Source organism: Bactrocera dorsalis, chromosome 5, assembly GCF_023373825.1.
Source record: "Bactrocera dorsalis isolate Fly_Bdor chromosome 5, ASM2337382v1, whole genome shotgun sequence".
In the NCBI taxonomy this organism is placed as follows: domain Eukaryota; kingdom Metazoa; phylum Arthropoda; class Insecta; order Diptera; family Tephritidae; genus Bactrocera; species Bactrocera dorsalis.
The window spans coordinates 73,475,209-73,501,418 of record NC_064307.1 but is presented as its reverse complement, the minus strand read 5'-3'; the positions used below and the strand labels follow the sequence as shown (position 1 = coordinate 73,501,418).

Sequence of the window (26,210 nt, the reverse complement as noted above, 5' to 3'; positions counted from 1 at the left end):
ACAGCTGTGGAATCCTTCTGCACACCTCGGAATTCTAAGCTTCAGTGCAACACTCTTCTTGTCAGATATGACTGTGGAAAGAGGTTAGTGGTGGCAAATTTCTCCTCACCAATTTCACTTTTGCAGACTAACCTTTTGTCGCCACGAAACCACAAAACCTCAAATTCGCAAACACACACGCATGCAAAGAAGTTGACTACTTTTATCACCTGTCGCCAACTTCCACTACTTAGCATACATTCTGAGACGATTTATAGCGCCTGCTGACTGCATTTCCGTTGCGGAAACTAATTGTTGTGCATGACTTTTGTTTTCACTTATTTGAAATACGTGCATACTCGTTTGTATGCTTGCGTGTGACAATGAGTAAGTAGATATGTTAGTGTATGTGTCGCATATAGTCGTACAACTTGACATAAGCCTTGTTATTTTCTTAACACAAATGTCAGGAATTATTTTGGTCACATATTTCTAATGCGAATGAGTGTATATGTGTGTGTTTGTGGCGCTTTAGTATATCTTTGACACAATTCTTAACTGATTTATGTGCAGAGTTAGGCATTTGCCGTCACGTTGGGTGATAAAGTATTTGCAAAGTAGGCTAAGTATGATTGTTGTAATGTTGGCAGTTGAAATTGTTTTGCAGAAACAGATAGTTTAAGGTTAATGATGTGGTTGTAAGTTTGGGCTTCGAAGGGTTGAGCTTTAAATAGCAAAATATTTTTAAAAGAATATACATATTTAGGAAACTGTATCGCTATCTTTTTTGTTAGGAAATGCCTGTGACGTTTACATTTGTGGTGAAACTTCTCAGACGTACTGATATTTATTTTGGGATTATAGATAGAAATAAGCATAGACAACTTTACTTCTGAGTCCTAGAGGCCCATTCGACCTCAGACCAAGTTCGTTTCCACGACAGTTAGGTCTACATAACCGGAACGGACCTGGATTTTTATCCGTCAAAGAACTGTCAGCTCGGCAGAATTCCGCCGCACACACAACCACAGTTCTGCAGTCGCAAGGTCCTTCTGGCGCGGGGTAAATCGGAAGAGTTCTAGGAAGTTTTTCGCTCTCAGCAAGGTTCACCTTTTAAGAGATACTGTCCGATTGGGATTCATTCAGTAAGATTTTACATCTTACCAGATAAAGGTTGTTATAGTAAAATCTGTCAAAGGACTCCAGCAAATTTCTAGCTTTTTGGGGTACTTAGGCGGGATGGACACAGCGGATACACTGGCTAGGTTATGTCGTCCGAATAGATGAAAACACTTTAGTCTGAAAGTAATCGAGGCAGTACCCGCCGGTGGAAGCGAAGGAAGAGGTCTAAACCACGTAAGCGGTGCCTATGCCATTAAAGAAGAAGGAGGCGGGATACATACCTAAACGAGCCACTTAAGGCTTTCGCAGGCAGTGTTAAGCCCAAAAAATGTTTGGTTATTTATGCGGCTGTGAAACTTAAGCGAGGTTTACTGTAAATCAAAGATTTTTCATCATATAGTAGTAGCTTTGCGTAATAGCTACAATGAGCAAATAATTAAAAAAAAAAATACAAAATCGCTTTTTTGACTATTCCTTTGCATTCTTCAATTGCTTCTACTACACTCCACTTTTTTTTCTGTTACGCTTTAGCCGATTTTGCCAATCCACTCTCTTGAAAAACACTATCAATTCAATCATTGTCAGCTACGCTTGACAACACGCATCACTCATACGCCATGTCGCCCCACTAGCACAACAGCAGAACAACCGACATCAAACACCGAGCAATCGGACTAAAGCCGAACGAATGACCGTATAATATATTCAACTGCAATCAGTGCAGATTGCACATCAATCAATCAGGCACACCTGTTACACACCGCCTTGAACCTTGTTGCTGACCTGCAGGATAATTAATTTGCATACATTTGCATTTGCCACGAATTCAATTTACATAACCAATTTGTTTAACTGTTTTACTAATGTTTTGCTGTTGGCCGTCACCCAAGCCACTCACGAGCACGACGCCTAGCGCAAAATTGCAACGAATGCGAGTTGCGTATCAAAGTCTCTGGCGGCTTCAGCACACAGATATATGCCGTATAATAACTGTCAGCCACAATAATAATATCCAATTAAAATTCAGCTGCAATTCAGCAGAATAAAATCACAACAGAATTGACCATATGCAGTGCAGCTTTGTTTTCGCCACGTCTTCGCTCTTCAGCATGCCGCTTAAAGCCAATTTTATGCAAACAGTTATGACATTCTGTGTTTTTTGTTCTCATTTTTTTTTTATTTGTGGCAGTGGCAAGCAAAGTGCAGTGGCGCTTTTTAAATGCGGTCTTTGCTGCAAGGCGCCGTTTATTTTATTAATATTGCTTGCTTGTTGCGACAGATACACACAGGTGGTGTGCAAGACTGTCAGTTAGTCTGTATGTGTGTGTTTGTGAGTTTCTTTTCGTTTTCCACGTGAAACCATAAAGTTTTATGAGCGCAAATGCAAGCGTTTTGCTTATAAATTACCTGCTCGTAATGCGCTGCGCGTACACCTTTACTCGGCGTTGTTGCAGTATGACTCAAGCATGCGCTGAGACAGTCTTCTATACATAATTTGTGCATTATACCCACATTTACACACACATATAAATATATTTATATATGGGCGAGGGCACAAGCAGCTAAAGAGGTTAAGTGGTTGTCAAGTATACTGTCGTATAATGCGAAATATGTCACCACAATGACATCTTTATAAAAATGAGGGAGAGAGTGGAGAGAGCATAAAGCAAGAATATTGAAAAATTTCTTTAAAACTATGGCTTTTTTATTTTGTAAACTGAGTTGGGTATATTACGGTTGCCACAGTGTTTATAATAGCCTGAGGGAAAGGTCGGAGATCCCAACAGGGTGACGAGCGGAGTTGAACCAGCTATGTTGTCGCTCTGAAATTTTACACACACCCTTACATTTCACAAAAGGCTGCGCATTTGTCGAAAAAATCGCCGATATCGGACCACTATTGCAAATAGCTGTCAAACAAACTGAAGGATTGGAAGCAGGTGCTTGTATGGAAAACTTTTTTATTTGGTGCGCTATCTTCACAATATTTTGCATGGGTTATTGCCCAAAACAAAAGTAAAATCTCTGAAAAATTTGTTCAAATGCGATCACTATAACCTATAGCTGCCATATAAACTGCCTGATCGGAATCAAATGTTTGTATGGAAAACTTTTTTATTTGACGAGATATCTTTACGAAATTTGGTGCGGATTATTATTCAAGAATTTTATGCAAACTCTATAGAAATTGTTGCGATCGGACCACTATGGCACATAGCTGTCATACAAAATTAATAAACAAAATCACATCCTTGTATGAAGAAATACTTTAATTAGCAGGATATCTTCACAAAATTTGGCACGGATTATTATACGAAGTATTTCTATAATATCCAAACAAATCTTCCAGATCGGCCAACTATAGCATATAGCCACCATACAAACTGAGCGATCGGAATAAAGTGCTTCTATTGAAAACATTTTCATTTGTGAAGGATATTCTATATTTTCCATGCTCTTTTTAGCCTTAGCTGGTGATAGCGAAAAAAAATTACATTTCGCCATCCAAACTGAAAAAACGATGGATTATGAGCCGAAATTGAATTTCCTTAACGAGTTTTTGTCAGCTCATACGTTTCCTTCCAAAAACTCAGCTCGAATCTCTAGAGTGATTCAGGAAACGAATAGCACAAGCAAAAAATAAGCATGTGTTCAAATCTAACTGTTTCCTCGTAACACAATCATGCTACAGATATAAACATACATATATGAAGAATCACATACACATACACACAAGTATATGCATTACACATACAACACGTGCCGCGCACTAGTAGCATTGTCTGGCATTACGGAAAATCGTGACTAATTTCTTGCGGTAGAATGGTTGCAAGCGACCATCCGAAGCGCGCAACCACTTTACAATGCAACGTGCAACGAGCGTCCTAGATTATGCTTCGACGCTTGTGCTACTAGAGATGCATGTGCATATGTTTATGTGTGCACTTTCTCCACTTTCGCTGCTGTCATTAAGAAAGACGTGAAATTCCGCATGCAATGTACTTGCCGGAGTACTTCACATAACCGAGCTATGGCGCACGGGCACGTCTATTTAATGCCGTAATACAATTAAAGTTGACTGCAGCTCACTTACATGCCAGCACAATGCAAAATGTTTTAAAGCAAAAATGGCTATCTCTTAATATGTTTTTACTTTAATGTCTCGTTTATGGAGAACTTGACGAAAAATTGTGATTGAGATAGCGGGACAGTTTTCATTTGAAGAGAATTATAAAAATTAGCTATTAAGTAGATTTTATTACTTTAGCCAAGTCAAGAACCAAGAGTGGTTTCTTTAGTTTTAGATAACCGGAGATGCAATTATTGTTTATTAACATTGAACTACCGTGCTACTCTGGGAAGCCTCAGAAGAGAGGTTTTTGCTTGCACTGAATTAAAACTCAAGAGTGCCTTTGATCTTTCTAATTCATGTGATATTAACATAAATTTTAAGCAGTAAATCTAATAGTCATAGCTATAACTATTTCAAAGAAAGGAAGACCCAAAGTAACCCTCTATTCAGAAACCTCATACCATTATCTTCCATACCTATCAGCATGTTATTTTAACAACAATATTGAAGCTTTTTTCCAATATTGTATAATTAGTTTCAGTTTTTCTTTTTCTCACTATCTTCTACACCCCATACTTAATTAACAGTTATTGTAACAGAATGTAATTGTTAATTTTTAATCAAGGTAATTTGCACTTACCTGTTTCCATTCGACTTTATCGATGCCATCCTCACCAGCCATCTCGATGGGCGGTCGCAAAATGGAGACATACTGTGCGCCAAAAGTAAACATCCAAGCACAAATATTGGCGGGCCGCAGTGTGGCGTACGGAGAGATGTGGTGAAGTATACGCCGCACCGGAAACGTAACGGAAACGGATGTGGTACGGATTAAAGGCGGCAACGAGAAAATTCGTGTGGAAAAAATGGTAGAAAAAAATGATTAGTAAAAAGAGTAATTAAGGTAGAAAGACTGGTTAAATAGTTGATGAGATGTTGGTGGATGGATAGTTGGATTATGTGAATTTGTAAATTTGTGTTCTAGTTCATATTTTATTGACCGACTGGCTAGTAAGTGAAGCAACGAGAGAGACATTAACAACTACAGCTGTTCGTTTTTTGAGACAATAGATCTTTCTAGTCGGTCAATTAGCAGACATTTTTTTTTATTAAACAAATTTTCAGCCGTTTAACAAAAAATCTTTTTATATAAAACAATTACAGAAAGACTTGTTGTACAAAAACCCATACAAGCAGAATCTAGAGTTAACAGTAGTTAGCTATTCTCTAATTAGAATTAGCATTTGGCATTTGGCATTTAAGTCGAGTTTAGTTTATTTGCTCATTTTATTTCCTTATTAAATGTTTGCATGCCGTAGCTAGTTAGGTTTTCACGTTTTTCAATTTTTTTTTCAATTTAACGGTAAATGCCGGAAATGCGACAATTGCTTGTGGTATGTATTAAATGCCGTCAGACGGAGCACAATATGCAATAGTGAGTGGAAAGAAGTATATATATTCTTTGTATCCTTGTAGAAGTCTGAACTTGCAAACAACACTTATGTATAAAATATAGTATAGTAAATTTAACTTGCTACTTGTATTTTTCAAAAATTTTCAAACAAAAAATTATTAAAAATTTAGTAAAAAAAAAGTATGACGCGTCTAAAAGTATGCCTGACTCCAACTTACTACTAAAGGGTGATTTTTTAAGAGCTTGATAACTTTTTTAAAAAAAAAAACGCATAAAATTTGCAAAATCTCATCGGTTCTTTATTTGAAACGTTAGATTGGTTCATGACATTTGAAGATAATTTCATTTAAATGTTGACCGCGGCTGCGTCTTAGGTGGTCCATTCGGAAAGTCCAATTTTGGGCAACTTTTTCGAGCATTTCGGCCGGAATAGCCCGAATTTCTTCGGAAATGTTGTCTTCCAAAGCTGGAATAGTTGCTGGCTTATTTCTGTAGACTTTAGACTTGACGTAGCCCCACAAAAAATAGTCTAAAGGCGTTAAATCGCATGATCTTGGTGGCCAACTTACGGGTCCATTTCTTGAGATGAATTGTTGTCCGAAGTTTTCCCTCAAAATGGCCATAGAATCGCGAGCTGTGTGGCATGTAGCGCCATCTTGTTGAAACCACATGTCAACCAAGTTCAGTTCTTCCATTTTTGGCAACAAAAAGTTTGTTAGCATCGAACGATAGCGATCGCCATTCACCGTAACGTTGCGTCCAACAGCATCTTTGAAAAAATACGGTCCAATGATTCCACCAGCGTACAAACCACACCAAACAGTGCATTTTTCGGGATGCATGGGCAGTTCTTGAACGGCTTCTGGTTGCTCTTCACCCCAAATGCGGCAATTTTGCTTATTTACGTAGCCATTCAACCAGAAATGAGCCTCATCGCTGAACAAAATTTGTCGATAAAAAATTTTCGAACCGAACACTGATTTTGGTAATAAAATTCAATGATTTGCAAGCGTTGCTCGTTAGTAAGTCTATTCATGATGAAATGTCAAAGCATACTGAGCATCTTTCTCTTTGACACCATGTCTGAAATCCCACGTGATCTGTCAAATACTAATGCATGAAAATCCTAACCTCAAAAAAATCACCCGTTACTGTTTTCAAAAATTTTCAACAAAAAAATTGATCAAAAAATTAGTTATTAAAAAACGCTACCAGAAACATAATGGCGCAAAATTAATTTTCATATTCGCTTTAAGAACTTAAATATTCGTTATTAAGAGCTTAAGCGAACAAATTTTTTTTTCAGAATATAAAAGCCGAAGAATAATGAATAGTAAAATACGTTGCATTTAACATTTAATTTCGCAACTATAAATACAGTTAATTGGCAAGTCCGTAAGGCGCTCACTGCCGGTGAAATTATATATATAAACATACATATGTACGTATATACCTGCTGTATATGTATAATGTGCGTCTGCAGTGTACAATTAGCTGCGCCTTCGCATTACATTAAACTATCACGCATACGCAGTGGCGCACCATGACTACCGCACGGTGATGATGATGCGTGTATGGGTTATTAAGCGTATTAACTCATATGTTAAGTAGTTGCCACATGTAATTATCATTTTCGCAACTTTTTTCATCACGCTCTCGCTCTCTGTTTCCCTTTCTCTCTTTTTCGTTCCTTCCGCTCTTTCTTTCTACCGCCTGCAACTAGCAGCTCAGCACTCACAACACTTTAAAATTAACAACACGCCATTTACGCGCTGCCTTCGACGCATTTTCAACCTTATCTTTGTGTTAATTGACGCCGAGTAATTGACATGGCAATGCCACTGAGTTCATTAAGCCACCGGCAGGTAGCAATAAAATGCAAAAAGCCGCCATTAATCGAGTAGCTTTAATAATAAAAACTGCAGGACAGCACCGCAAAGGCAAATGCGGTTGTGTGTTGTAAGCTTGCACAGGAATAACACGTGTATTTAATGTGCAAGCAAAAGCGACAAGGATGAGAAAAGTGATAAAAATCGACAGCGAGACGCACGCCAGGGACTTCATTAACATAAAATTGCTAAATGAGTTTGCATTTTTCTCGTTTTTGTTTGTTTCACTCGCTGTGTGCTGCGGTCGTTTGCTTTCCCAAAGGATGCTGCCCTTTGTCAGCGTGGCTTTATTTGTAATCGCTCTACATTTGTCATACGCAAACCTCTCTCATGTGCATAGTAGTAGATGTGAGTGAGTGTGAGCGTGTGCTTTTTCTTACATTTTAAATTGTTAAACTCACCTTGCCTCGGTCGATGCTCTTGATCATATCCAAGTCCGTTGTGTCCGATATGCCGCCGTGCACAATCAACACCCGATTGTTAACGATGGTGCCCAGCGGCAGCCAGCGGTAGACTTCTTCAATCATTATCATTAATTTATCGGCATTGCGCTGTGCGGAAAAAGAATACAAAATAAAAAGCAATGCAAATATAATACAAAGACATTGGTAAGTATATAAAGCGAGCGAAAGTATAGCAGTTCAGTTGAATTTTTTCCATGCGATACTTACACGATACTTTTGCTGCACCTCGCGTATGAAACCGTAACGCGCATTCATCACAGAGTCTTCGTGATTGCCACGATTCAAGTGCACGGCACCGGGAAAGGCCAGAAAGCAGACTAGTAGCAGCAGGAAGACCTCAAGACCCTTTTTGCCGCGATCCACGAAATCGCCGTTAAAGACATAGGGGTTTTCGACTGAGGGAAGACCATTCTGGTGATTGGAGTTTATAAAAAAAAACATTGGAAATTAAAAAAAATTTAAATTTCATAAAAAAAAAATATTTTTGAAAATTGGAAAAGTACTATTTATAAATAAAAAAAAAACTTAAATTTTATAAAAAAAATGTTTTATGTTAAAAAGGTATGGTTTGTAAATTTTTTTTTTTTAATATTACTAAAATTTTGTGTTAATAGTTTTCCTTATATTAAATGCAAAAATTAAATAGAAAGTAAAAAAAGTTTATAAAAAAAAATTTATAAAAAAAATGTATGAAAAATAATTTAATAATTCTTTTTGAATTTTTTTAATTAAAAAAAAAAATTGTTTGTAAATAATGTTTTCCTAAAAATATTACACAAATATTTTGCTAATATATTTCCTTATATCACCTACGAAAAAGTAAGTAGAGAACGCTTTCCATCTTACCTAGCACAAAATCAGCTTTTTTCTTTATGATTTCTCATTCTCTCACAAACTCACTCACCTTATAGAAAATCACCAGCAGATCATCAAGTTTTCCATGCAGATCTCCAATAACTGTCACCTGTTTGGATATCGCCGTTGATGCTTGATTGAGATTTGGAAGTCGTTTTAATTTAAATGCAGCCTCTTTTAGTATACCACCCACATATTTGGCCAGTAGGCGATCAGACTATAAGGAAGGGAAATATAAACCATAAAATGTATAGCGTTAATGTAATACAAAATCATTTTATATCATTATAGTTATAAAATATTTCTCTCAATGAACTCACCTTTTTCTTGCGAAACACATCAATCAGCGTCACCACATCCTTCTTGATTAAAGGAAATTTCAAATGTGGTCCATCATAATTCTTGTCGGAACGATATTCGCCATCCTCATTGAAATCTGACTCATCGAAATAAACATCTGAAGCTGTAGTTTGTGTGACATTTAATTGGACACAAGCAATTCGCAAGCGTTACACACACACATACATGGTACAAGGAGCGTAGTTGGGGGAATGAAACGGATATAGATATATATATAGTATGAGAGAGATATATGAGAGATTAGCATTACTAGAAATGGCATCTTTAGGAGCTTAGACTACAAACTATTTGTATTTACATAAAATCTACTTAAGTTATTGTATGATAAGGATCATAAAGGTATTATGAAAGTGGCACATGTAATTATTAAGACGGATCAAATACTTAAGTGCGAGTAAGTGAGCACTTGTTATACATCTACACATACAAGTCAGTAAGATTTCCGCAGCACACAATCGCATTACAATTTAATAAATCCGTCAGCATCCCACACACACAGTTACAACAATTGTTATACATATATGTGCACACAAATACATGTGCGTGTGCGCTTAAGTGTTATGTATATAATTGCAAACTAATACGAACTTACATAAGAATAAACTTAAGTTTAAGTACACTTGTATGTGTTAGCAGTTTAGTTTTGTAACAATTACCTAATGAGACCTCTGAGTCCCTTTGGAGTGACGGGCGTTGGGCAGCAGCAGCTTCGGGAATGTGTGTAAGCAGTGCATTGAAGAAGTTATATAACTGTAACGAATATTTGAAAATATATAATTAATTATTTTAGAATTTAAATATTAAGTATAAATCTTCAACAGAGACAAGAATGATTTTGTTTGGAAAAATTAGTATTGCTTTCACTCCGAGAGAGTGCGATGTTTAGGTTATGTCATTCGCATGGAAGATATTGCTCCAGCGAAAATCTTCTTCGACTAAAGAACCATGGGTGAGCAAAAGAAGCAAGGGCAAAGGCAATGCATTCTATGGAAGCATCAAGTGAATGGCGACCTGTTTGCACTTGGGTTGTACAACTAGCGAGACCTCACAAAGGATATATTTAACTGATGAAGTTTTGTGTTCTTGGTCCATCCATCTCGGATCCAGGTTTGTAGAGAAGAAGAATATTGTATAGTATTTATTCATATTTGAGGCTGATACTACGGGTCCTTGGTGTTAAGACCAAATAGGCATTTTAATATTTCAGATGACAATTCACTAATACACCCTGGTTTAAGGCAATACATTCACGTAAACAGAAATAGTAAAAGCCTCTTGTAACCGCTCAGTCATGTGTCTGAGCAACCTTTGAATACCCTATGCTCCAGAGGGAAGAGACAAGGAAAAAAATATTTATCAAAACCCAACTTAATATTTTTGGCATTGCATGCTGTTAATTTGAGTTGCTCTAAAGAAATAAATCTAAAATGTAGAATATGGGTCAGGGCCAAAATTGAGCGCACCTATAATTTCTCTTGATTCAAGCGACATTGTAGTTATTTTTCATACATTTTGATGATAATATTTAATATCAACTTTTCTTCAGTTATGGCAAAGCCGATAATCTTAAATTTTCCGACGGAATTCGCGCATAAAAAAATAAAATTTCAAATTTTTTTTGGCCGCAATTTTGAAAAGTGCACGCGAAGTTTGCTTGCTTGTGAAGTAATAATTATATATACTATACTGTATGTAATTATATATATATGTACATTCAAGTGTATTTATTTGCACAAGAGCGGTGTCCTACAGTTTTTGGTGGTCAGCACATAAATTGCCGGTTCGTGCTTTCACTATTTTTATGACAGCAATTTTCTTTCGTAAATCATGGACGAAAACAAGCGCTAAGGATCACAGCAATGCAAGTGGACTCACACACACACATACAGTACATATACATACATTCACACGATATCGCGTATTAAAACTAAATTGAATATTTGAAACATGAAATTAAATTAGAAATGAACGGTTGGAGGAAATAAAAAAAAACGAACAACAACAAAGTCAGCAGCAATGCGGTCACTTGACCACAGGCGAAAGTGGTAGGGGAAGTGTTTGCATGAACGCGCGCTTTGCGGCTACCCAACAAAAGCGACGACAAAGAGAAAATTGTGAAGCAAAAAAAAGAATTAATAATATTAACTAAAAGAAAAATAAAAGTAAATGCACAGCGCAGACGGGGTGAGTACGCCCCTTAGAAAGTTAGCGCTGGACTCGCGGGACCGCAATTAAATACAGTGCTGCAGCAGCGACCACATTTAATTATGTGCTGTTTGTTAGCGCTGCGGATGTGTGCGGTGCTCGGTACTCGCAATGAGCGCACTTTCCTTTAGCACTGCGCTACAACAACTACAACCGCCAACACTGCGTCCTGTTATTGTTGTGGCGCGCTGCTCTGGCAAGTGGCAACTCACTCACAATGCGCGCTTGCTTAAACAACCAACTGTAATATGCAATTGTTTATGGCGTGGTTAACGTAGCTGCATTTCACTCTTGTCTTCATTCCACGTTTGCGTGTAATTTTTAATAGTAAAGCAGTCTTTATAATTTGTTTTTTGTTTGTTTTGTTGGCAGTGCAGACAATGCGAAGGTCAAGCGTGCGGTGATGAGCTGCTGCAAGCGTGAATTGTAAGTGGAAAATAGTCGGGAATAGATTAAATGAAGTATGCAATGGAAGTATGGAAGTGAAAAATTCCCAAAGCACTTCTTTCTTTGAATTGCTCGGTTGTTGTGAAGCTATGGTCATTCCAAAGACAAATTTTGCATAAAAAAAATAATAATGGTGAATAAGCAAAGAAAATAAAATTTATATGAAAACAGGAAAAAACGTTAAATTCTAATGCACCGTAGCTATAATACCCTTCACAAATAGAAAAGTGCCATACAAGTACCTCAATTTCGAATGATCAGTTTGTATGGCAGCTATATGCTATAGTGGCTTTCTCAGAATAATTTCTTCGGAGATTTGTATCGCTCTTTTAGGCAATAATCCATGTTAAATTTCATGAATATATCTCGACAAATAAAAAAGTTTTCCATACAAGGTCTTCAATTTTATAAAACAGTTTGTATGGCAGCTATATGCCATAGCTAACCGATATCGGCAGTTCTGATAAATAAGTAACTTCTTGGTGAGAAAAGGACGTGTAACAAATTTCAGATCGTTAGCTCAAAAACTGAGGGACTAGTATGGGAGTATACTCTTAAGGCAGTCGTACTTGTCAAAATCGATTCAGCTTCATGGTGATCATTTATATATAAACTCAGGCATTTTGTTTTCTTGTTGCATATACTGAAGCCTATGTATACTATAATTTTAAATTTAGTGCTTCAGAATTTGTATGCGGTATTACACATTTAGTAGCTTTCAACATGTCCGTTATATAACTAGTAACCGATTTCAGCAATTTTCAAACTCTCTGAGGAAATGTCAAAAAACCTGTCTCAGCAAGTATGATTGAGTCTTGAGTGGTTTGTAAAAAATTTAAGGACAGTTGCCAGTTCCTACTGCATTCATTTGGAGTCGCATGCAAAGAGCAATAAAATATACTTTAAAGTATGAAATAAATAACAGCATGAGGAAATAATAGCATCGCATGCAAAACTATAAAACAGTCATAATTTACGCCGCATAGTTGAAGTGTTTATATATGCATATAGTTTGTAGGTAAATACGGACAAATATAGTTCATGGAATATTGAAAAACAAGAGATCAGTTAGCTTGTCCTTGCAACAAATTGGTTTATTTTTTATTGCTGCTGAAAACCGCTGACATGGTGAAGTACTATAGATGTAATCTAACGGCAAATTGTTATAAACACACATATGGTGATAAATGGTTGAATGTATATACTAATTGGAGTAATTCCGAAAAAATTTATTACGATTGTTTGCCCTGTCAAGGGGACTGGTTCTAAATTTCACGAGTTTTAAACCAGTTAGGTATAAGCTCTAAAACGACTTTTATTTGTTATGGTTTCATGTCATATGCGAAGAGGTTAGGTGTGGGATCAGTGAGATTAGGTTAGGTTAGGTTTGATGGCTGAACTAACCAGTCGGCGAGATTACTTTTTGAAAAATTATATAATTTTTACAACTAAAAATTGACACAAATTTAAGAACCAAGCTAGCAAATGGCAAGTGAGAAAGTAAACTGCTCGTCTTGCTAAGAAAACGCGCTTTATGTAAGACCAAAAACGCAAACCGCGTGGATAAATTGCTAAACACCAACAATTAGTAGAAACCACAGCGCAGAAAGGCCAATGAATGGAAGACGACCGAATAAGTAAACATGTTGGCGATTCACATTTTATGTGAGCATACGCCTACAAGCATAGATACCCATACCAGGGTGGATCAAAAAAACTATTTTTTTTGTACTTGTTACTCTGAAAAACAGGTTCTTAGACACCTCTAAGGAAATCTCTCCAAGTGTGAGCTCTTTATTGTAACGGAAAGATGCTTCACCTTAGAATTTTGTATTTTTTCTATTATCAGATTTATATCTCGCTTCGAACTACTTGGAAAAATTGCATTTCACATATTTTGTAGAAAATTGAACTAGCTACAAAACGATTTCTCGCGTTTTTTCGTAAACATTACCATTAAAAAGATATTAAGCTTTGAAGTTTGATAATTTTAAGACACATTTTTTCTTATGAAAAATAAAAAAAAAAGATTTTAAAATGAAAAACTCTCAGTTTCTTAGATCATTTACCGCTCTGCAAAGTGTCAAGCACCTATTCGATTTTTTTTGACCCACCCTAATACATATATATATGTGTATTTTGCTGCATTTAAGAAACATTGCTAATTTTTCTGCGGTTTTTCTTAGCTTTTATCGCCCGTTTATTTTCGAACATATTTGCGGTGTTGCAGCTAAATTTAATTTATTGACTTTCGAAACAATAAAAGTGCTGAATATTTTTACGCGAATTTGAGTGTTATGTGTTGCTGAAGGATGATTTAAAATATATATAAATTTTGTAAATGTATTTTCAGTGGCTTTCCAAGAAAAATGCTGACTAATATTGACTTAAGTGATATAGAATCGAAATTTCTTAATTTTCTTGTAAAAAATAGAAAAAATATTGATTACAAGCACTATATTTGAGATATTTACAAAAAAAAGCGTTTAATGTTTCTTAAAAAAATTAAAACTAAAAATTAAAAAAAATTGAGAGTTGAGTTCAAAAAAAATTTGCAATCGCTCGTATATTTAAAAAATCTTTATATTTCAAAAAGTTTTCGATTTTTGAAATTTTTTCCAACAGTGATTTTTTTTTAATTTCCTAAGTAATCTGAATTTCATTAAATTCACGTTGTTACCAAACTATTATATTAATTTAATTTACTATTTATTTACAAATATTTTGGAATGCACTTACCTCCACTTGATCATTTTCACCGGCATATTCTAGGTTTGTAAATATAGTCCATGTATAACGACGGCGCACCTCCATGCGCGCTCTGTATCTTCGATACCATCGTTGGATGAGCAAAGCTGCCCGTAAAGCTGAAATGTAGAAAAGAAAATATAATGGGTAAATAAAGCAAACGTTAAACAAAACTGATAGAGAGGACATTTTGATCGAAAAAATATGGAAAAATATTGTTTCAAGCGCACTCAGTTTTAGATCTAAAAATTTTAAGTACCAAAGCTATTTTATACATTAACGAGAGAAGCAAGCTATTTTGAGAAGTTTTTACACAGACGAACAACTAAAAAAACCAGTGGGCAATTTTATGCTAAAACAAATCCCGACCTCTTTGGGTACACCACAAATAAAAGAATGGCCTGGATACCCTATAAATTGGTTACTGCGTTCAAAATGAAGAAGATGTACAGTTGAGACGACCGGTTATGATGCGTAACTGAAGTGACACTTCAAGAGATGTGGACTCTTCTCTCGAGTAATCAACGTCGAAGGTTATAAAAAATAATCGCGATGGAATTCCTTTTTTTTTTTGGTCGAGTTGAATATTTTAAGTTACTGTAAAAAAAAAACAAAAAGCGCTTGAACGCCAATTTTTTACGGTCTGAACTAGTGTTCAATTATTTTCAATGTGGAACCTACTTATGGAAAAGTAACGTACAGGCTCCTCAAATATATTGCTTTCAAGTACACAGTTTATACCAAAACTATTGCACTTTAAACAAAAGAGAACACTGCGTACAAAAAAATGTAAAAGTGAAAGTAAAAAGTGCCCCTAAAACTCCGCATGACTAAAATGTCAGCAAAATTTCGAAATAATAAATTCAGCTTACACGAAAATTCAACTTTGCTGCAAATAGAAAATGTTTGCAGTTGAAAAGTGCAAGTGCTCTGTATGCGCAGCAAATATAAATAACGCAGGTTGACAGCGCACTTTGCGAGAGTGAAAAAGTTCAAAGTTTTTGCCAACAAAAATAGTACCAGAAAACGCTGCCAAACAAGCGTCCACGGCAAAAACATATTTATAGAAAAATCGCTGTGTCAAGTTTATCAATGCACACCCTCACCCGCGCTTCAATGTCAGCAAGAACGGTACACAAATCACTCACTTACTCAGCGTGCAACAACAGCACTTATTGGCGAACTTTAGTGCTCAGAAAAGCTGTAAAGCGCAAACTAAGCGTGATTAGCAAACTTCTTGCGCTCTAAGCCACGCGGTTGCATCAACTCCAACGGCTCCTGCGTTGCATGCTTGCCATTTAATTTATATGTTGCAAGTACGGTGACAAGGATAATTGAAATTTGAGCATGCCACTGGCAGTACGCACGCTGCATCCTCCCTCCAATCGTCTGCAATGACATGCAAGTGTTGCGAGCGTTGCAAGCATGTTGCCAGTCAGCGCTTCAGACAGTTAGCGAATTGGAAGTACCCTTCTGTATCTAACTATGTGTGTGTATTTTATGGAATAGGAGTGCCATCACTAACGCGCCATACTGTCTCTTGTACTAGTTATAAAATTAATTATAGATAAATTCCTTTTATATCTCGGTGCCAATTATATTACAATCAGCTGTCCAATAACGGGTGCGGTGGTGTGCGTAATTGAATTTTTGTGTAAAATTGTAATTGCATTGCTTCTTTTTGTATCTCCCCTTGAGCTATACCTTTCAGTCAGGCGCTCGTTGTTGATACAAATTATATTAGAAAAGTAATTTTGAAATATTTGATGGCATTTGTGGCGCTTTAATAGTTGCTTGGCTGTAGTAGTTGTTGATATATTAAGTATTAAACAAACTTGCTTGAGGGTGAAGGCAATAAAGCTGCCGAATAGTGAGCACGAACAAGTGAGGTGAGATTGTGCGATGGTTTTGAGTATAGGCATGTTTGAAAGCAGCGAATATTGGAAAGGCTTTCGGTGATTCAAAAACACAAGCTTACGAATAATACGAAGCCTTCAAGGACTGTCGTGAGATCGTTGAAAACATGCCACGTTCTGGATGAACTCTTCAACTGATGAAAATACTAAAAAAGTGGAGAATTTAGTGCTTGAAAGTCAGGCATGTGTTAGAGGGATGGCAAGAGCGCTTTCAAGAGATCTCTTGCGAGTCCGTTCAAATGATTTTGGTGGATATTTTGGGTAAGTAAAGCGTTCTTGCTTGACTCGATAAACCGCTAGCTGAATGTTTTTAAAAAGAGTGCTATTGTGACCGAATTTAAAGCCAAAAACGCAATGAATTCCATTAATCAACACCGTATTCACTAGATTTGGCTCCGTATGATTTTTTTCTTGTTCCCCAAACTGAAATTTCCGCTCCGTGGAGCCCGTTTTCAGTCGATCGAAAAGATAAAATAAAAGTCGTTGAAGTAGCTCAAGGGAAAGTGCTTAAGAGGACTGTTTCGAGAACTGAAAAAATCGTTGGGATAAGTGTTTTGAAGATGAAAAAATAAATATTGATGAAAAATTAAATATTTTGCGTTTTATTTACAATTCCCGGGTACTTTTTGTCATAATTGTCATAAAGCGACTTGATTTTCTTTGGGCAGTTTGTATGGCAGCTATATGTTATAGTTTCACGATCTGAAAAATTTCTTCAGATATTGTGGCAAAGCTTTAGATAATAATGTACGAGAAATTTCGTGAAGCTAAATTGTCTAATAAAAAAGTTTTCCATACAAGGTCTTAAGTTTGACCGATCAGGTTGTATGGCAACTATGTGTTTTAGTTGTCCGATTTGCACATTTTTTTTCGAAGATAATAGCAATGTTTTGGGTTATCATCTTTGCAAAATTTCGTGAAGCTAAATTGTCTAATAAAAAAGTTTTCCATACAAGGTCTTAATTCCAATCGTTTAGTTTATATGGCAGCTATAAGCTATAGTGGTCCGATATTGGCATTTCCGACAAATGAGTAGACTTTTCGTGAGAAAAATACGTGTGCAAAATCTCAGGTCGTAATCTCGACTACTGAGGGTCTAGTTAGCTTGTATACAGACGGACCTGGCTGAATGGACTCAAGTTGTCACGCTGCTCATATACATGCATATACTTTGTAGGATCTTCTTTCTTTTTAGTGTAACAAACTTCGTGGCAAACTTAATATGCCCTATTCAGGGATTAAAACGTTAAGGTTTAATGAATATTTATACAATTTTAAGGCTATACAGTAAAATTCGAATATTTTTAAAGAAACAAATCAGCATTTTTCGAGTTACACTTGTTCTCCGACCGTTTGTACTTTTGTGCTAAACATTAAAGTATATTAACATACTTGCAGTTGTATCACGCGGTTTTTGCTTCGCAGACAAACAACCCATTACATTGATTCTGATTTTAATTTTTGGTATCAACTTGCATTGGTTATCCATGAATGTAACGGAGTTGGCGCACGCAGATGCCACAGAAACGCAGCAACAACTGGAGCAGGCTGACAATAAAACGGCAGCAAATAGGAATATATAACAAATATTATAGCAGCAATACACAGGAGATCACCATTAGCACTGTGATATATTTCCGATTTTCGAAAATTAAAAAAATTGCACAAATTTAGTTGGAAATTAATTATATTAGTTTTAATTATTTTATTTTTAGTTATTTTATTTTTAATTATTTTATTTTATTGAGTTTGCAATGCACAACTTTAGTTTTCTTTCGAGACCCGGCGGCACTAGCAATCTCGCTGGTCGACTGCACTTCACTTATTTTGTGTGTGTAAAAATATATATAATTATTAAATTTTTCGTCTCTTTGGCAATTTTTAAAACGTATTTTTGGTTTTATACTCAAAAACCGTTATTCACAATGCGTAGCTACGAAGAATTCGCCACAACTCCACAAATAGTTTTGCTAAAAATTGTCTTACATCGCGTTGCAATATAAATATTTAGAAATATATCACGAAAATTCAATTGAATGTGTCAATTGCTTGCACACAAGAATTGAAAAATTATTTTTTTCTTATTCTTTTTTAACTTTTTTACATTCTCTATTATTGTAAAAGTTTGTCAAAAAATTTGTTTTCTTTCACTTTTTTTTTTGGAAAATCGAAAATTTACAAACAATCGAAATTCTTGTTTATTTTCTTTGACGCTTATTTATCTTTGCTTTACGATTGCTACCGAATACTTCACTTGCAGCATTAATTATTTTCACTTGACGTTGAAGTGCAACTTAGCGTTGGAAATTACCGCACTTAAGTCGTTGAAAAGCGCCGTTCAACTGTTCAATTCCTGATAGTTGTTTTGTTTAACAAGTGTTTATTTGCCTTTTAACAATGCCATACTGAAAAATGTTGTCATGCCGTGCAGTGTTGTGAAGCGCTCAAAAGTATGCTACACACACACACTCATACAACAGTGCTAATAGTTTGCCACCCACAAGCCGCGGCCTACAAATGTGTTGGTGTGCATTTGTAATAATATTGGTTGTTGCTGTTTGCTTTTTAAATAGTTGGAGCTTCATTGTCTATGCAAAGTACAACAATAAATGTAAGGGCAACAATGAAAAGTTAAAGACCTTTTGAGGAGGTAAGTCACGACTGCGATGAAAAAGCCAAAGCAGAGGCACTCACATAACTGAACATAAGTGTAGAATGTCTCCTAGGCAAATTTCTAACAATTAATACTAAAATCATAACAAATATATAAATATATCTAGAAATCTGTGACGCTTTTTTAAAAAATAACACAGCCAGTTAACACACCTACTAGCTCTTTACTTAATTTTTTTTGAATTTTAATAGTGGACCCATGGCATATGGTTTCATTCATGCCAGGTTTGATTTCAGGTTGAACCAAGTTAGGGATTGTATCTACCTAGACCCAGCTATATCTATCAAATGTTGCCGATTTGATCTCGACAAGTAGCCAGAGGCATCCAAACTTCCTCTTTTCCGGAGTCTAATTGTGCAGTGGGCTCTTCTGGCTAGTTTATCTTCTTTACAATTTGTCAAGAATGTCCATAGTGATCTTAGAAGTCATGACAGGTTTATCGTGAAATAAGCCATTAAAACCACTTAGAAGACAAGGTATTCTTCCGCTTGGAGTAGATCCTAAGAGACTTTATTGATTTCAAAGCCGCTAGGAGTAAATAATGCCGAAATCTTTAAATGAATTCTAAATATGAATTTTCTTTAGTATTTCTTACAGCATTATTAACCTCATATCACTTGCGACTGCACACATTTATAATATATAGTAAGCATAATGAATGTGGGCGTCTAAGCGCCTTAGTGCCTCCTCTCGGAAGTTACACTAATCTAACCTACCAGCGCTACACCCACAATTATCAGCACACTACCTTCAATTGCTTTCAACATTCATCAGCTGGCAAGTTAAAAATTGCCTTACATTTGCGGTTGCCTCCCTGCACGCATATATACATACATACTATGTATGTTGAATGCATGTATGTCTATTAGGGTGATTCAAAAAAAAGTTTTTTTTTTTTCGTTTGGTACTCGGAAAAATTGGTTCCTAGACACCCCTAAGAAAGCCTCTCCAAAAACTTATGAGTTTCATCATTCATAATGATTTTTTTCATTGAGTTATAAAATTCATAAGAAATAAAAAATTTTCCCAAAAATAATCAAACTTTAACTGTTAATATCTTTTAAACGGTTGGGTTTACGAAAAAATCATAGGAGACCTTTTTGTAGAGCATTCAGTTTCCTACAAAATCTAAGGAACAAGATATTTTTTCAAGTAGTTGGAAGCGAGATATAAATTTTTTTATCTGATAATAAGAAAAAAATAGAAATCTGTATGTAGGAGGACCTTCCCGTTACAATTAAGAAGTCATATTTGCAGAGGCTTTCTTAGAGGTGTCTAGGAACCTATTTTTCGAGTACCAAACGAAAAAATAAAAATAAAATTTTGAATCACCCTAATGTCTATGCTGCGTGTATCGCTGATGAGGCGTCTGAGCCCTACACAACCTGGCAGTGACCTTCTTTCATGCAATTTATTTCACTTCATTCGTTACATGTGCATGCATTTACTTATTTATAGCTGTCTGTACTCTTGTCTGTCCATTCTTCCAGGACGCCCCCACTCTGTTAGGCTTTTTTACGTCGTGTACACGCCACACTGCCTGCACCGTTTGTATTTGTAATACTTACAACAGCGTTTATTACCTAAGGGGTTGGGGGGCGAATGACACACAATCGGCTGCGGTAAGAATTGTTGAAACCGCCAATAAACGATTGTAATTCGGTTGTATTAATAATATAATATTTTATTATGTTTGGCAATTAACAAATAATGATAGATTAGGTCGAAAGAAAATTTCATAATTTAATAAATAAGCTATCAAGAATTAATTTGTGGGAAGATACCATAGAAAAACTAGTTTGGAAGTTATTAAATGAATTTAAAAAGGTTCCGTGTTGAAAAGTTTTTTGTACAATTTGGTTTTTAGGCTACCCAGAGGATACTTGGCCGGAAGTCGTGAGCTGCTAGAGTCATACGTAAAATAATCGTCTCTGACCACACCCAAATGAATGACGCTCAGAGAACTACATGTCTTTGTATGATCAAATTTGACCCGGACTGACAAGTCAAGTATTTCAATACCATTCGGTTGGGCGGCGACATTTAAATTGTATTAGTCTGACTCAAATTTGATCAGATGGTAAAAGTGTATATGATATTATACATATTTTCGCGTTGGGCACATCACAATTTAGTCGATTTCAATATGTCATGTGATCAAATTTGACCCGGACTGACAAAAAAAAACACTAACAAGTATTTCAGTTCAATTCGGTTCGGCGGCGCAGTTTAAATGGATCAGTCTGAGTCAAATATGGTCAGACGGTAAAAGTATATTTGGCAGGTGAGTTCGATATATCCATATACAGTCAGGGGAATACATGTATAGCACATGTCTCAGTCTACAGCATAATTTAGAGTCTACGACGCTGTGCTGAAAAAATCAAAACCAGCAACTTGGACAAGAAACTTACCTACAACTAACCAAACTTATTTGTAATATGAATATAAGTAAGTATTAAAACTTTATATTTTATAAGTGTTAATACAACTTTCTTTCGTATCAACTCTACAAATTCTTCTAAATAAACAAACAAACTAATGTTCCTAAGTAAACTTGGAAAACTTAAAAGCAAGAAGAAGGCGCAAATAAAATGCAATTGTTTACCAACCAGCTTAAAGTATGTAGGTGAGAACAAATAAATTGGCAAGACAATGAACAAATAAAACAAAAATTATGTTGGTTCGCAGGCTGCGGGAAAATCGCATGTCATTTCTGTTTATTTGCTTTAAAAGTAAGAAAGGTAACACCGATGATGCCACCAACGACGCAACGAACACACAAATTTGTTTTATGTGCCACATACACGCATATTACATATTCCAACTGTCATAATAAACCAACACTTCTACGAAAAGCGGTGAAAGAGTGTACTCGTTTTGTAAACAGTAGGGTTGGCAAGTGCAAAACAAATAAAAAATACGGGAAAGAGAAATTTAATGTAGTAAGACGGCAATTCTAGTATAACCCAGTGGTACAACTCGAAACTCATGGCTAAAATCAAACTAGTTAGAAAGGTGTGAACGTGTCCAAAGACCGACTCGCATAGGCATCTCTGGTGCATGGCGAACTACACCCATGAGCTTGCTTATGGGTCGAAGCTAGAAATGAAAGTTGGAGTGGAAGTTTACTGTAAGCAGCTCCACGTCAATCCTAGCTTTAGGCTATCGGACCACTGTAGTGTTTTTAGGGAGAGGTGTTTGGTATTAAGGTGGCGATAGACGTACTGCTATGAAATGTAGAATTTTTCAGGGAAGTGAGCTTTGACTCAGACAGCACAGCAGCAATAATAGCACTGAGCTCTCTAACTATGCGCAAAAAGCTAGCCATCATCAGACTCTTTTAGGAGCCCGGCCATAGTCGAATCGCTGACAACTACAAAACCGATGAGCTAACCAGAGGGATCTTTATCCCGGTCACATTGGAACTAGGAGACTGAGTCGGAACAGAAATTAGGCAGTCCCAACAAATTTGTAGCAGCGCTCAGAGCACTTAGTGGATTTGTAAGGCTCCTATGATCTATTAGAAATGAGTTTTAGGTAACAAAACGGACCGATATTCTAAGCTGTACGAGTGTGGTCGCTGTTAGGATCGATTTCTGAACATAATATAACCTAACATTAGTCGAGCCATATTTTTCATGAGGGTGTTTCTGAATAATAATAGGGGGTACACCCCCAATATAGACATTTTCTTAAATTTAAATAAATGTTTCCTATTTTAAAGTTTTAAGAAAAAGGCGTATATAATTAAAAAGTTGTGTTTGAGTCGAAAGAGTGAAATGTAAGTACGAAAATAACCTAAAATTATTTTGGCACGTATTCTCTGCAGTGCTTTCACTAGCAACTAAGCATATACAAAAGCCGTCGATATTCCCTGCTGGCAAAGCTCTTTCAACCTTCATTAGTGCGTATAATTAGTGTGATTCTTGTGCCCTGACAGCCTACAAACAACTATTTAGACACACTAATACAAGCACATGTACGAGTATATCACTTCCAACCTATTTACTTAGCTCTAATTCCCGCTGCTTTATTATGATTTATGCAATGACAGTGCGAAATATGTTAAGTTCATGTGCTTATAAAGGGTGATTTTTTAAGAGCTTGATAACTTTTTTTAAAAAAAATTTGCAAAATCTCATCGGTTCTTTATTTGAAACGTTAGATTGGTTCATGACATTTACTTTTTGAAGATAATTTCATTTAAATGTTGACCGCGGCTGCGTCTTAGGTGGTCCATTCGGAAAGTCCAATTTTGGGCAACTTTTTCGAGCATTTCGGCCGGAATAGCCCGAATTTCTTCGGAAATGTTGTCTTCCAAAGCTGGAATAGTTGCTGGCTTATTTCTGTAGACTTTAGACTTGACGTAGCCCCACAAAAAATAGTCTAAAGGCGTTAAATCGCATGATCTTGGTGGCCAACTTACGGGTCCATTTCTTGAGATGAATTGTTGTCCGAAGTTTTCCCTCAAAATGGCCATAGAATCGCGAGCTGTGTGGCATGTAGCGCCATCTTGTTGAAACCACATGTCAACCAAGTTCAGTTCTTCCATTTTTGGCAACAAAAAGTTTGTTAGCATCGAACGATAGCGATCGCCATTCACCGTAACGTTGCGTCCAACAGCATCTTTGAAAAAATACGGTCCAATGATTCCACCAGCGTACAAACCACACCAAACAGTGCATTTTTCGGGATGCATGGGCAGTTCTTGAACGGCTTCTGGTTGCTCTTCACCCCAAATGCGGCAATTTTGCTTATTTACGTAGCCATTCAACCAGAAATGAGCCTCATCATAAATCGGACGTAAAGCGCGAAACACATTTCGAACCGAACACTGATTTTGGTAATAAAATTCAATGATTTGCAAGCGTTGCTCGTTAGTAAGTCTATTCATGATGAAATGTCAAAGCATACTGAGCATCTTTCTCTTTGACACCATGTCTGAAATCCCACGTGATCTGTCAAATACTAATGCATGAAAATCCTAACCTCAAAAAAATCACCCGTTATTACACACACACACACACACACACACAAATATGCTTACAGATTCAGTTAGTAAGCGTATGTATATTTATTTACTTTCATTAGCATTTGCCTGTTCACTTGTTAGTATAGTGTTAAATTGCGCCGAAGGTGCCGGAAGTTTATGCAAATATGTAAATATATGAAAGAAGTTAATTCCAGAGTTATAAAGAACAAGCGTGACTCGTTAATTGCAGGGCAATCACTGCAGCACGGGGAGGTCAGCGATAGTACTATAATATCGTTTGACATTTGAGTGTCCAGCTGTTGAATGAATATGCTAACACTAAGTTGAAAATTAAAACCAATACACTGTGAGAAATTTTGCAGAAGATTTGATGAGAAGAAGCAATTGGATCGTGTTATAATTAAATAGGGAACTGTGAAGCGTATTAACTGGCCAAATCGAGCACCAATCTGCAATTAGACTCCGGAAAGTAGAGAATTTGTATGCCTGTGCTCACTTGCGGATATCTAATCTGAATCTCAGTGAAATCAATCCCTGACTTGTTCAACCAAAGCTTAAAGGAAATATGGGCCGCATCTGCCGAATACTAAAATTTAAAAGGAATGACATAAGAACTCCAGTAGGAGTATTAGAGGTCCATGTCTAATAGACAGGCATGCGAGTAAAGCTAGATTTTTGTTTGAATATCACAGAAAATATTCTCAAATAATTCTGACACGCATACACCGAAAATTTACGCTTTCATTTCTCGCAATGCTCGCCGGCCCGCCTACAACTGACTGAACACTAATGAAGCTATTAAATTACGTTACTTAAGTAAATTTTGCCCGCTTGATTGGGCTTTCTTGTTAAAATTTCGGACAATTGGCAGATCGCTTACAAATAACGTCAACTAAATTTCAGGCCTAGTGAATTAGTAATTAAAACTGGCTTCAAATGTCAGCGAAATGAGGTCAACAGCGACGTAGAAAGCCGTAAATAACAACGCGGCAGGAAAGACTAGAGGCAACGGCGCAAAAGTTAAGTGTTGGACACCAAAGCAGCAGAGGGTTGAAGCATACTTTAAGGCGGTGAAAGCTACTGGGGTAATTTTGGGTGGGTAAATTTAAAATGGAATCAATATTCAATAAATTAGGTAACCAAATTAAGTTTCTCAATTAAGTTTTATTGTAATTGTAGTATTTTGATTTTTGTGGGGCTCACTTTTTAATTTTTTTTTTTTTTCAATTTAAGCTTTGACTTGGTGCTTTGACTTGGTGCTTTGAAGCTGGTGTACTGTATATTTATTTTTTGTGAGGTAAGGCATTTAATATAATATAATTTATGCTATTTTTCTATGTTATGTTATGTTGTGCCTTGTTACATTAATGTTTGATATACAGTTTTCTGTTATGTTATTTTATACCATGTTAAGTTATGTAGTGCTTTGTGCTATATTATGTTATGCAAAGTGATGTTAGATTAAGTTATGTTATGTTACGTTGTATTTTCGTTATGCCAACAATATGTTACGTATTTTACGTTACATTTTTACGTTGAGTTTATGTTATGTTAAGTTATTTTATATTATGTTAAGTTATTTCTATGTTAAGTTATGTTATTTCTACGTTAAGTTAATGTTAACTTAAGCTTTGTTGTGTTACGTTATGTTTACGTTAGGTTTTATTATAGCACGTTATTTTTCTTGCTGTATTTTAGTATATTTAAGTCAGAAAAGTTTTTTATCGCCTTTAATATTTTCATGCTTCAAATACATACATATGTATATATATATTTTTACAAAAAAAAACTTCCACACTAATTGCCACGTATTTAGACAATGACATTTGTACTAAAAATATACACTAGGGAATACAACAAAAAGCAACAGAAAAACAACCTCAGACGCATTTAAGCAGATTGGGCAGTCGTAAAAAACACACAAATTCGTTTATGGCCCAGACAAAAGCTGCTAAAAAATAATAACACAAAAAACAAACGTCAAAACGCATTGGGACACTTATTCAAATTGCGAAGCATGCACTAACAGATACTCAGAAATACACCTTTCTACGCTTGCTTAAATATT

General features: G+C 36.0%; 1 protein-coding gene across 3 annotated transcripts in view; it reads right to left on the bottom strand.

Moving 5' to 3' along the window:
- Window positions 1-26,210, bottom strand: part of LOC105227342 (serine/threonine-protein phosphatase rdgC) — a 102,486-nt gene that overhangs the window by 12,718 nt on the left and 63,558 nt on the right. The window contains exons 1-8 of one of the 3 annotated variants that reach the window (XM_011206618.4): window positions 17,865-18,228; window positions 14,548-14,675; window positions 9,813-9,906; window positions 9,117-9,259; window positions 8,846-9,013; window positions 8,149-8,352; window positions 7,879-8,028; window positions 4,815-4,886 (exon numbers count right to left, since the gene is read on the bottom strand). In XM_011206618.4, the coding sequence (XP_011204920.1) occupies window positions 4,815-4,886; window positions 7,879-8,028; window positions 8,149-8,352; window positions 8,846-9,013; window positions 9,117-9,259; window positions 9,813-9,906; window positions 14,548-14,675; window positions 17,865-17,961 (1,056 nt within the window). In that variant the 5' untranslated portion in view covers window positions 17,962-18,228. Of the gene's footprint in view, window positions 1-4,814; window positions 4,887-7,878; window positions 8,029-8,148; window positions 8,353-8,845; window positions 9,014-9,116; window positions 9,260-9,812; window positions 9,907-14,547; window positions 14,676-17,864; window positions 18,229-26,210 lie in introns of those variants that run through there. The other 2 variants (XM_019990718.3, XM_029550702.2) reach the window with 2 other exon arrangements.